The sequence below is a fragment of the Myotis daubentonii genome, chromosome 17 (assembly GCF_963259705.1).
Source record: "Myotis daubentonii chromosome 17, mMyoDau2.1, whole genome shotgun sequence".
Lineage (NCBI taxonomy): Eukaryota > Metazoa > Chordata > Mammalia > Chiroptera > Vespertilionidae > Myotis > Myotis daubentonii.
The window spans coordinates 28,912,114-28,925,486 of record NC_081856.1 but is presented as its reverse complement, the minus strand read 5'-3'; the positions used below and the strand labels follow the sequence as shown (position 1 = coordinate 28,925,486).

At 40.3% G+C, this 13,373-nt stretch overlaps 1 protein-coding gene across 1 annotated transcript in view; it reads right to left on the bottom strand.

The window, feature by feature from the left end:
• Positions 1-2,961: 2,961 nt before the first annotated feature.
• Positions 2,962-13,373, bottom strand: part of SNTB1 (syntrophin beta 1) — a 196,726-nt gene continuing 186,314 nt past the window's right edge. Inside the window, exons 7-8 of the mRNA XM_059671804.1 lie at positions 9,827-10,017; positions 2,962-6,439 (exon numbers count right to left, since the gene is read on the bottom strand). Coding sequence (XP_059527787.1) covers positions 6,347-6,439; positions 9,827-10,017 — 284 coding nt within the window. The 3' untranslated portion in view covers positions 2,962-6,346. The remainder of the gene's footprint in view (positions 6,440-9,826; positions 10,018-13,373) is intronic.

The window sequence follows — 13,373 nt, the reverse complement described above, 5'->3', positions numbered from 1 at the left end:
TTTAATTTGCATCTCTCTGATGATCAGTGACTTTGAGCATATTTTCATATGTCTCTTGGCCATCTGTATGTCCTTTTTGGAGAGTGTCTTAGGTCCTTTGCCCATTTTTTTATTGGATTGTTTATCTTCCTTTTGTTAAGTTGTATGAGTTCCTTATATATTTTGGATATAAACCCTTTATCAGATGTATCATTGCCAAATTTGTTTTCCCATACAGTGGGCTCCCTTTTATAAAAAGTTTTTTTAATGTCCCCTTTGGTGCCAAGGTAAAATTAATAAAAGTCTCTGGCCAAGCTCCCTAGAAAACCAAAGTTGAAGCAGGGATGAAGTGCTGATGCTTTAAGAGGCCCAATTCCAGGGCACTGAGAGTGAAGAATAGGGCATCAAGGGAGGTGATCCATTCCTGCTCTGGACACTGCTTCATGAGGCCCAAAGAGACAGCCAGTCACCCATCAGGGGTCTTCTCAGTCACAAGGGATGTCTCTCAGGATATAGAGTCTATGGAGAAACCATGTCTCAGAAGTACACAGGAGGGAGCAGGAAGAGGATTATTTTATATGCTCAGCTCCTGCCTATTATTAACTCCTGTTTGGCCCACAAACGTTTCAATCCCCTACAGTCCTGTGTGGTTCAGGTCATTACCTTAGCACAGCGGTTCTCAACCTGTGGGTCGCGACCCCTTTGGCGGTCGAACGACCCTTTCACAGGGGTCACCTAAGACCATCCTGCATATCAGATATTTACATTACGATTCATAACAGTAGCAACATTACAGTTATGAAGTAGCAACAAAAATAATTTTATGGTTGGGGTCACAACATGAGAAACTGTATTTAAAGGGCCAAAAGGTTGAGAACCACTGTCTTAGCAGATATTCAGGGTACTTTTCTTATGCCCTGCAGTGTGCCCTACCATCCAAATCTGGAATTGATGACAGAAAACAGAAATTCAAGTATGCATCTCCTTAGCCTGGCGACCTGGCAGCAGCCAAGGGGAGAGTTAGGGGAGGCTGCGTTTCCAGGCAAACAGTTGGCTCTGAGGGGCAGAAACACTTAGTTCAAGCAGAGCTGGTAGTGCCTAACCTTAAGTAAGCAGCTCAGCGTCGACTATATGATGGCATGGAGTGTGTCTGAGGAGATACACAGTGTTTGCATAGTACAGATACAGAACCGACATGCAGTCAGGATTCTTTGATTGATATCCCCTGACTGTAAAGACATTTTAGAAAAGGAAAGCATGATAATAAAGTATATGCATTTCAACATGGAGGTGCTGGAGTGCAGCTATACTGAGACAAAATGAAGTCACTGAATAGTTGACTTTCACCTGGGTTCAGCATGAATGAGGCACAGATAAAAAAAAGTAGTCAGGGGTCTTATTTTGGTGACTCAAGTACCATGTTCACACTTGCTGCCTGTGACTTGTTTTTATAAAATGATTTATAAAATGCCCTGAACAAAACAAAAATACAACCTTCCATATACGTGGAAATTGCATATCTAGAAAACTCAGAATATGTTGAGTCAGATAAAAAATAATGCTTTTCCATGTAAACTGTAGTCAGGGTCTAGGTTCCAGTCATTGTAAACATGATTTTCACCTGGATGAATAATTCAGGACACAAAAATTATGTGGGGAGTAGTTCCATTGGATGCAGGGACTGTCATCAGAGGCAGAAAGTCTGCCAACTCTGGCTTTTGTTCAGTAAATACCAATAGTGTCCCTTCTCCCCAGTCATTGTGACAACAAAACACTAGCACAGATTTCCACGCACCCCAGCAGTGCCGCTCCTCCTGAGGACCACTTTTTAAGAAACAAACAGAATATCTATAATATATTTATATCTGTATTTTGCACGAGTTGCATTTACACATTTCATCCACATTAGCATTTAGGCCGTTCTTTGTAACAGTCGCACAATATTCTAGTGCATTGGTCGGCCAGGATGTATTATTTAGTTCTTGATGGTCACATTGACCTTTTCAGCTTCTCATTACAAACAATGCTGCAAAGATGATCCTTACACATTAGTATGTGTACACGTGTATCTCTAGGATAAAGTCTCAAAGGTACATGTATTTTTAAATTTTTATATATATTACCAAATTGCCCTTCAAATTATTGCTAAATATAGGTGTCCCAAATGATGTATACAATACTTTAACAGTTCAGTTTTGAAAATGAAATGTATTTTAATAAATGCTGCCTTTATAGTTATTCAAAGTGTGTGTACACATGTTTTGGGGGACATCCTATATATATACACCAGCTGATGGTGGATATAATTGTTTGTTTTCCCATGACTTTCTACCAGGAATTATAGAATCTTGGCCAGTTGGTATTTTAAAGATGAAAACAAGGAATTATAAAGCCATTTTCAGATCATTTTATATTACCTAGTAGTCACCTGCTTTAAATTGTCTTTTTACATAAGACACTCATGTGAGAAAGATTGGACTTTCTAGGGTAGAACAGGGTAACAAGTGAAAGGTAGGCAGACATTAAGTTTTACTCTCAGTATGAAAGAACTTTCTAAGCACTGTGGCCAGTGGAGCAACCTGCCTTGGAGATAAGGAGCTCCCTGCCCAGAGCTGGAAAATTTTTATTTCCAGTGGAATAAACAACCACAAGGTATGTTCAGGAAGAAATTTCTGAGTTTACTGGAATACTATACAAGGTTAACATTTAGGAAAATGTAGTACCTCGACCATAGTGTATTTGGGATGACTTTAGGTGGTACAAACTTTAAAATTTTTAACTGGTTTATATTCATGTTTATGTATATTTGCTGTGTTGCTATATTACTAGAAAATCATGTACTCTAAAATGCTAAAACTATACATAAACGTTGGGCAATAATATGCTTGATGACTTCCAAAGTCTCTTCAAAACTGAGATTCTACAGTTCTAGATGTAATCTCCATATTACTAAATTATCAAATAATAAAATGACTTCTCAACCCCAGCCTGTTACATTTAATACAAGCAATTTAAACACAAACCAAGTTCTAGCATGACAGATTTCAAGTATTAGGAGCCTGGGGGAATTCCATGAAAACTTAAGTTCAGGTGAAGACCCATCCTGAAACTATACACAAAATCAAAAGCCCATTGCTATTGGCATCCCTATATCCATCAGCACCTTCTAAAGGCCCTGTTAGGAAGAGAATAAGCTGTGTTTACACAAGACCATATCCCTCTGTGGCTATCATGAGACCACCAGCCAGTCTACCATATTCAGAGGTGAATATTTATTTAACTCATACATAAATTTTACATGATATCCATTGTGTTATAAACATAGGCACATTTTTTAAAAACTCAAGGTACATTCAAAACTACTCCCTCACGCCACCCCACTCCAATCCCCTGAAGATGGAATATCTGATATTTGTAAAACAATGGCCAGAGAGGCCCTGCACATTAATTTTGGGAGAGTGCTTCTGACCATTATGATCATTCCTTCTGAAATCAACCAAGAAGGGTCAATAAGTTTCTAAACAAAGGAGCATGCATTTTTCAGCCTTTTACTTCCATCAACTGATAGAATTAATTGGCCTCTGCTTGGGTATTTTTTAATAGGTTTACGGTTTTGTTTCTCCTACTTAGTTCAAGTCAGAAAAAATAAATATTGGTACCTATATTCCTGCTGGCCTTTAAATGCCTCTGGGATGGTTTAAAGGTATGTCACCTAAGCACATCTCTAACAAATGGGTAGCTTCCCACTAAGTACAGTTAAACATCCCTCTTTCCTGCTGGTTTGCCCTTAAAGGGACAAACATTGCGAATTTAATAATTCATTGATTCACATAAGAAACAGACTGAGCACAGAACAAGCCGGGCAGAGACAAATTCATCAAAATGACTCAGTTGATTGATTTGATTATACCAGGCATGATCCAGATGTATGAGTTTGTCATTCACAACACTCATAACACACATCAAGACAAGATTATGATCTACACTGTAAAGTCGTAATTTGAATTCAGAATGAGAAAAAAATGAGTGTTTGGAATTGATTCATCATAGCCACTCTGATATGATACACTAACTTGGAAGAAAATAAAATGATTCATATATACAATTCTCTTAGTAAAATTTTCTATTTCTTGCTCATAACACATTTTAATTCAGAAAATGCATTAATTTTATTCAAATATATTTTTTCTAAAATATAAATATATTAAGTTTTTATAAATGCAGAGAATGTAGTTTCTGTTGATTCCCCACCCAGATATTAATCAGTCCAAAACTTAAGTGATGAAGAAATCATATTTGTAATTGTGATCATTTTACTTTGTCTATAAATATATAATAGGATCTTTGCAACTTAATTATGAGTAACTCATACTTCATATACTACTGAGCACCTTAGATTACATATTGTTGAATTAAACTATTGGCATTAATATATGTAATTTAACACGTTATTTACAATCACAAGTATAATTCTCTTGTATAACAACATTCCAGTGATTTTGAAAATATATAATGAAAGAGTGCAGTATAATTTACAAATGCATCAAAGCTTTTCTTACAATAGTCAGCCTGGGACTTGACACTCTTCAGCATTTTAAAATAAGAAACCAAAAAAAAAAAAAAATCATCTAGGTTCTAAAACTGTATTTTCCACAGTTGTTTTTGTTTGTTTGTTTTTTCCTTTCAACAAGAGCTATCCAGGATGTCCTGTGTTTTGTTTTTGTTTTTGTTTTTGTTTTTGTTGTTTTTGTAACACAAACTTCCCAAGATGCTCTGTTAGAAAGGAGTTCTGTAGGCAAATGTAGGGAATGGCACATGGATCCCCCTTGGAGAACTGCAATGTAAATTGAAGTCTCCGAGGAGGCCTGCAATCTGTTTAACTTTTCTTAACTCCATATTTAACAAACATTTTTTATTCCCAGCCTCTTAGTGCCACCCCCACAAAACACCACTCAATGCCCCTTGGAACTAGTGTGACACGATACATATTGGGGAAGCGCTGATCTAAAATAAAATTTTGCAAATGAATAAACACTTATGTCTGAGTGAGCAAATCACATTCCTTTAACAGTTTCCACTTTTTAAAGCTCTTTGCATAGGATAGGTATTTGCCAAAATACAACTTTGAAAAAACACACACACATATCTAACCCAGACTATTTGTCTATGTAAACTGTATGGGGGAAAAAGGTTACAAATGCTTATAGAAATTCTAGAGCTTATTTTCAGGGTTTGAGGAAAGTGGCTCCTAAATCAAGTATTAGGTGTCTTTTTAATTAATTTGTTTTGAAAGATAAAAGCATTTGATCAGTAATATGCTATGTGGTGTCTGAAAATATTCTTGTAGAAAAATAACAGGTCATTATATTATTTCCCTGGAATTCTGAAAGAGCTGTGGACGCTATCAATAGATTTGATTATAACATTGGGTCTATATGTGAAACCCAGTATCATCCAGAATGATATGAGGCTGCTCTATTACTGGTTCAAAAATACATGCATACAAGCACAGGCAGGAACAAGGGTCAATAAATTGCTCAGTGCTTCCACTGAAAACCACAGAATGATGATAATTAGTTAACCCCACATGACTTGTATAGATATGTACATATCAAATGGCAATCGTTAAAAAAAGTATCCATAATTTGCTTTCTATAAATAACGCTACCAGTCTTGGCTCTACAATGGCAGACCTTGGTGTGAGTGCAGCCTAGAATTAAGCATCTTTCAGTCTCCACTGGCTCAGCTTCCACCAGCTTACCACTCAGATCAGTGTCTGGGGCTTCAATTCCTGCTCAGCATATGCTAATGGAACACTTCAGCATCTTTCTATATCATCGAAAGATAATTCACTAAGAAAAAGTAAGAGGTGCTTCATACTTAAAAGGTGGGTTTCCATTTAAAGTACTTCTCTCTCCTTTCCATGGAAAGTCAACTCAGAAGTAGGAGATAAATCACAATAAACATGGGGTCATTAATGGACAGGAGAGAGGAAAATGTCCATTTCTCATCTTACTATTCAGCCCTTGCTTACCTGGGTAAACCAGTTGCCTAGAAACTGGTGTGATTAAGATCTGCACATGCTGTTCTACTGGAACGTCCTTGATTGTCAAAAGCTACGCCGAGTATTTCCAACCACCCTCTCCTCTTTACCCGTTTACTGCTCTAAAAAGACAGTTTGATTCTGATGCTCCCTGTGGTGTTTTCTTAGGATTCCTCCTTGTAGTTGGTGAAATGGACAGGAGGAGTCTGGGACAGTTACGCAGGGCTCCCGGGATCTAAAGCCGACTGTGGCATGCGACATCGATGGCACACTTGCTGGTGGCATGGCAGCCCTCCTTCCCTCAAAGGCGAGTCGCCCCTCTGTTCAGGCCACCAGGCCCAGTCTTGTGATTTTAGCCGACAGGAAGGAATGAATGATGAAAACAATTGGCTTGGGGCAGGAATGAAGGTCCAGTTGCTGAAATTTGAAAAGAAGAGAGCATGAGAGGTTATCAAAGTAATGCTTGGTACAGAAGAGCGATATACACATCAACCGGGTCAGAGCACTTCCTGCTTTTCAGAATTAACTGGGGGCAATTAATGTTTTTAAATCCTTGCCCCTCAATGAAACCAAAAAGTGCCTCTTTGAACTTATTCCTTACATCTCACATATCTTTTTCTCCGAAATTGGTTCTGTGAAATTTATACATACCAATAGCATAAATATTAATATTGCCCTTCCTGACTGCCTATTTCCAATATCACAATATTGATATTATTTATGTTGGGTTAGGTACCGCATTGAAGCAGCACTAAATTTCACGTCTGAAGATTTGGTTTGAGTCTTGGCTCTTTTAAATGAAGCATCACTTAAAATTTTTCTCGGTCCTACCCAACTCACAGGGTGATTAGAGTATTAAATGAGATACTGTCTGTGAAAATTCTTTATACGCTCCAAACACAGGACCCATGCTGCTCAGCAACTGTGTCCTCACTGTCCACTGGCCTGTACTCTTGGATTGTTGTAGGCAAGCATGTCACATGTCTGGTAAGGCCCTTTCCAAAGTCTCACCCTCCTCGGTGTGTTCTTGCAGAGCCAACGCCTGGTCAGGGTGGATTTGTATCACCTGACCCAATTCAGTATCCATAATTTGGATACAGGTTCTAAAAACTGTATTTTTAGACTTGTGCCCAATTCTGATCTACCGTCCCCAATTCTCTCTGAAGATGGAAAATAACAAGCTGAACGTGTATCTAGCAAAGTTAAGGTTTTACACATTATATATGAACCAGGCACTGTGCTAAGTATTTTCTATATGCTGTCATGGAATTTTCACAAAATCCCCGTGAGGTAGTTGTTGTGATCCCTGTGACTTCTATGGGAAACTAAGATTTGGGTGAAGTTATAAAGCTTTCTGAGGTCATTGATCGTGCAGTACAGAGAGATTGTGGGCTCAAAGGCAAGTCTATCTGATGTCAGAGTCAGGGCTTCACCACCATAATCTGTTTCACCAACAGAACGAAACTTCCGAAAGTCACTTTAAAGATGATCTACTTCGGTCCCTGTGTTTTATGGATGGGGATATCAGATCCAAAGCAATGGAAGGACTGCCCAAGGCAGGGGTGATGAACTCCAGACTTAGACAACATGTGTCTCTTGACCCTCACCTTACTGCCTGTCCCACAGCTCTTCTCTGCTCCCTTCCCCCACCCCAGAGGCCTGCTGCCTGCTTCCTGGGGTTGCTTAACCGGACACTTTGGGGGAGCTGTCTGTGCACTTGAGCTTATCAGCCTCATGTACTGGCAGCAAATCAGTCCTTCCAAAGTCTTCCAAGTCAGGTCGTAATTACAGGCAGGAAGGCTGACATTTAGACAGAAGTGATTTTCCTCACAAGCAAAAATAGCCTTGAATTTTCAAGTCAAGGGTAAAGCAGGAGACTGGTTCTTGTTCTTTCCGACTCTTCTAGGGAAAAGCACACGACCGGGTGATTGGCAGAACAGCAGCTGAGCTAGGAGGGTTCCTAGTAAAATGGACTTTCAGATCACTTATTCCCCAACTGGTGCTTCGGGCTGAATTTACTGACTGAAACATACAAATAAGTGACAAAATATCCTATAAAGTGCTGTGGATCCATTTTCAAAGTTAGAAAGATGACTGGCTGGAAAATGTTCTCAGAAAGTGAATTTAGATCACCTGTCAGCCACAGGGTGAGGACTCATCATGACCCCCTGTGGCTGCCCTAGGAAGAAATCTGATAGTTTGTCAGGACTAGTAGCAGGACATGTTCTAGAACAGTGGTGCTGAAATTTGGGATTAAAGATCCCTAAGCTCTTTTAAGTGTGGTCCTGGCCCTTTCCTTCAGTCAGCCCTGAATGGTTTTCAGAGAATTGCTCATGAAATAACTAGAGAGATGAGGGTAGGGAAGGATAGATTGTGGGTAGGCCAGTAGCTGAATTGAAATACTTGGATCTTTAAAAAAAAAAAATTATATATATATATTATTGATTTCAGAAAGGAAAGGAGAGGGAGCGAGAGAGAAATATCAATGATGAGAGAAAATCTTTGATCGGCTGCCTCCTGCACCTCCCCACCACCACCTCCCCCCACCCTCCGCCAGGGATCGAGCCCGCAACCTGAGCATGTGACCTGACAGGGAATCGAACCATGACCTCCTTGTTCATAGGTTGATGCTCAACCACTGAACCACACTGGCCAGATGAAATTCCTGGATCTTTAAAATTGAGATTTATCTCTGCATTTTATATATTCCCCATCCCTGTTACCAAGTGGAAGTCAATACGTATTTGTTGACTAAATCCAGTGACTAGGAAGGACCCAAATTGAGACTAGTTATTACAAATTCAAGATCCTCTTTGACCTTCTACATTCCACACCTTAAATGAGATGCTATGTCTTCCTGAGACATGTCAAGAACTACACCTGCTAGAAAATAGAAGGAAGGGCAGTTCTCACCCTTCAGTGGATCTGAACTAATGTACTTTCTCATTAGAGCAGGTGGTAATAATCACAGGAAATCGCGGAGTGAAACACAGGGACTATTTGCATTGATATGAAAAGCATGAAGCCTTCATTGGCAAATTGGCATTTTGTTGGACATTTCACATTTTTCCCAAACTTCTGGGCCTTTGGCCCTCTCTCCCCTGTGGCTTGGAATCTGCCCCTGGTCCAGCCCCTCCTACCTCAGTGCTCTCTGTGCCCCCTGCTCCTGTGGGACCTCCCAGGTGACCAGAACCTGCTATTTCACATTTCTTCATCCCTGACACAACACAACACCAACGCTAGATCAGATGCTTGCTACTTTTTAAAAATGATGTACATTTTGAAGCTATATTTGAGCATAATTTAATGCTGACTTCATAAAGGATTATTTCCTTGGGTTCAAATAGTTATGTAGTATTCTAGTGGAAAATAAGATTAACATAAATAACTGGAAAAATTAGATTTGATCAGTTTTTTAAGGATCGAATAAGACATGAACCTGGTTCTAGCCAGTTTGGTTCAGTGGATAGAGCATCGACCTTAGGACTGAAGGATCCCGGATTCAATTCCAATTCAAGGGCACATGCCTGGGGTGTGGGCTCGATCCCCACTCGGGGGCATTCAGGAGGCAGCCAATCAATGATTTCCTCTCATCATTGATGTTTCTATCTCTTTCTCCCTGTCCCTTCCTCCCTGAACTCAATAAAAATATATTTAAAAGAAAAAAAAAAAGACATGAACCTGCAAGTACTTTTTAAATAGTCAAATGCTAAATAAATACAAGGCATTTGTTTGCGAGCCATTATAGGTGTGTTGCATAATGAAATACAGGAAATCACACTTTCTAAAGAAAAGGGAACTTACAATCTCTCCATCTTTGCCTCCAAAATCTAAATACAGCATCCTGATTCCATCATCTGAAGACATTTTCAACTTTTCATATGGGGCCTGTATGATTGTCTTGGGAAAGGCACCCTCCTGTGGTTCAGTGGTAATAGAAAATCCGTTGTCATAATGTATGGTCAGACGGCACTCCTGGTTTCTGTAGGTGCAAGCTGCAGGGAGAGAGGGAGAGAGAGAGAGAGAGAGAGAGAGAGAGAGAGAGAGAGAGAGAGAGAGAGAGAGAGAGAGAGAGATATGAACCATGGAAGGCAATCCATTTTCCCAGGCACTTACATTTCAACTCTCCTCAGACCCAGGGGCCAGCCCCAAATTTCTTTCTAAAGTTAAAAAGAAGTAATTGTTCATTAAAATATTCTTCTTGGGTTGATTTTGAGCTTGCAATTTTACTTGCTCCATGAAACTAAAGGAAATAAATGGAAAGAAATCCCGTTTGCTGGGATTTACTGCATTTTATCTGGCCTCCAGCCCTAATCTGTCCATCAGACAACACATAGGGGTCCTTGTCTCAAGCCTGAAAAAACTGACATCTGATTTAGAGTAAGCAGCTACCTCTGAATCTTCATCATCATCATCATCATCATCATCATCATCATCACCACCACCACACACACACACACATACACACACACACACACACACACACACACACGGGTGCACACTATCGTCTTTACTACCAGGTGAGAAAAACAAGCATTGCATCACCAAAATTCACAAATGTGACACACCTAAGAAGTCAGGAGTGAGTTGTTAAAAAATAATCTAATTTTTTTTAAAGAAAGTTGAACCAAGCTTATTTTATAAGAGGAGTGCCTTTTTAAATTTCCTGATGAGCAGATCACCTTGGCCCTGGAAAAGCAGTTGTAATTGATAGATATCAGGTGTGGCCCCTGCATGAAGAGGGCTGTGTCCTTCCTCTGCCCAGTGTGGCGTCCAGGAACCTCTGGTGCTGCCCACATGGTGCCCTCTGAGCCAAAGGAACAAAACTGAAGCCTCCGATCGATCAGGTGAGGTGCCGGCTTTCATCTGTGGTGCTGTGCTCATTGCGTTTAGGAAGGAGACTAGTGCTTTGAGCTTACGAGCTGGTGACGGGACTGCCATCAGAATCTGAGTTCCCATTAGGAAGACTTGAGAATACTTAAACCCTTGACCAAAGAGTTCTGGAAAGGTTAACAAGTATCGACTGGACTTATTTTTTTTTTAATCACAAACCACCACATTTAACAGACTCTGGCAAGCAAATCCACTCAGGCCTCCATAAACATGTGAAAGCTCTTGAGGGAGGGGGTTCTGGAAGAGCAGAATAAGGGCATTATTGAGCACTCTTTACCACCACTAGCTCAGCTCTGCATTATAAACCAAACTGAATTTTACTTTCCACACCCTTCTGTAGCAGGACCTTAGCTGGATAGTATACAGGTGAAAAAAAGCAAAGATTAGAGACGTGAGCTTGCCACAACTCAGGTGGATTAGATTTCAAAATCCAAGTTCTTTCCACTGTGCCATGTAGCTTCTCACCCTGTGGGACTCAGGATACGGAGGCTTGTGGAGAGGGATCTAGGCATCTCAGAGTAATAACAACAGTGGGGTGGCGGAGGCCTGCAGAGTGTGGCAGGAGCAACAGAGGTCCGCATGTGCTCACAGAATGAGGTGGCTTCTAATCGAAGCTCGGTTAGAACACAAACTCCTTCCTCCGACTTATCCCAGGCAGCGTTCAACTTGTAACTAAGGGCTGATATTTTCCAAAGGCACATTCTCTATTAGTCTTTGAGCCCTTCAGTAAGCCTTGCTATCTTCTCAGAAAGGCCCAAGACCACTGCCACCACTGCCCAAGGGTAACCAAGGATAGTGGTAGACATACTTATGGCTTCTCATCTTGAATCCTCGTTTTTGACAATTTTCACTTCTATCACCTGCGGAATATGTGTGTGAATGGGTTCTAACTCTGGGTTTCTTTTTTTCTCCTTCCTCTATGTTTGAACTTTAAAGTTATGCCATCAGATATTCTGAATGGACTGGTTGTGGTTGTTTTTAATTCTAGTTGACTTCAAATGGCCTTTATGTAATAAAATTAATTACCTGAAGATGCTCTCAACCTACACAGGATAAATTGAACACATTAGCAAGTTAATTGAAGCCCTGATTAAAACCTAAGCCCCTTTGCCCAACTCTGCAGGCATCTTTCAATTTGTAGCTGGGTTGCACCTTTGCTAGTTGACATCATCTCTTTCCTCCCAGCATCCAGCTAGATCAGTCCACACAAGTCTGTGTTAGTATCCTTTGGCTGGTCTACCAGCAGCCTCATTGTTTTCCTGTTGAAATAGAGTTCTATTTATTGAGAGAGAATGAGTTTACAGAATTTGTGGAATGTCAACTAAATCAGATCCCTTTGGCTATCTTTATTCTTTCCTAGAACACTCCAAAGTTGTTGCAAGGAGTCTGAACTTTCTCTGATATTACACGTAAAACTTCATTCAATTGCGTTTTCAGGTGGCTTAGGACTTTTCCTACTCACGGGTTCAAAAACTCCAGATTTTCTTGCCATGCAGAATGGGCATGTAAACTTAAATAAGATTCAGTGACCAAAAAAGGTTTTCAACAATGTTGGAGACTATTTGGGGGCATTCATTTGTTTCAGGATAATTTCAAAAAGATCAATTAGCTTGGAGATGCAGCAAAAATTCTACAAAGTAATTGGTTTTTCATATTTGCACGAGAAGAGGAAATGTGGAGAAAGCCTACTACACATTGATGCGTGTCCCATCTTTTCGAATACTCCCGGTGCAGGAGGAAGCTGCACCCAGTGCAGTACCACTCACAGAGGCCAGGGGCCAGCAGCGTCAGCGCCACCTGGTACTTTAGTAGATGCAAGTGCTCAGGCCCCACCCCAGACTGGTGGGATCAGATCCTCTGGGGTGGGAGTCAGCAATCTGAGGCTTTGGAGGATAGCACTTCAAAACATCGTTTTTGTTGCTGATTTCAGCACAGCTAAAGTTCGGAAACACCGTACCCATAATGTCACCTGGAAAATCCTTGAGTGCAGAGCTGTACTGCAGGGCTTCCCACTGCGAAGGAGAGGCTCTAGATTTCCCCTGTCCAACGTAGTAGCCGTTAGGCACAAGTGGCGGGTGAGCACATGAAGTGTGGCTAGTGTGACTGAGGAACTTATTTAATTTTAATTGATTTCAATTTAAATAGCCACACATGACCAGAGCCTAGCATACTGGCCCACATAGGTCTGGAGAAATACTTACAAGAGAAAACACTGATAATACTTAGTGAGCACTTACTACGTGCCAAGTACTAGGTGTTTTACATGGATTATTTCTCTCAATTCTTGATTACACCCTATGAGGTAGGTATTATGAGTTCCTCTTTTTTATAGATGGAAAAAATTAGGAGGTTTCAGTAAGAGACTGAGAAAGAAATAGAGCTGGAGTTTGAATCCAGGCCATTCTGACTTTAAAACCCACACTTGTGATTATTACCTTGTACTACATCCTCAACGATA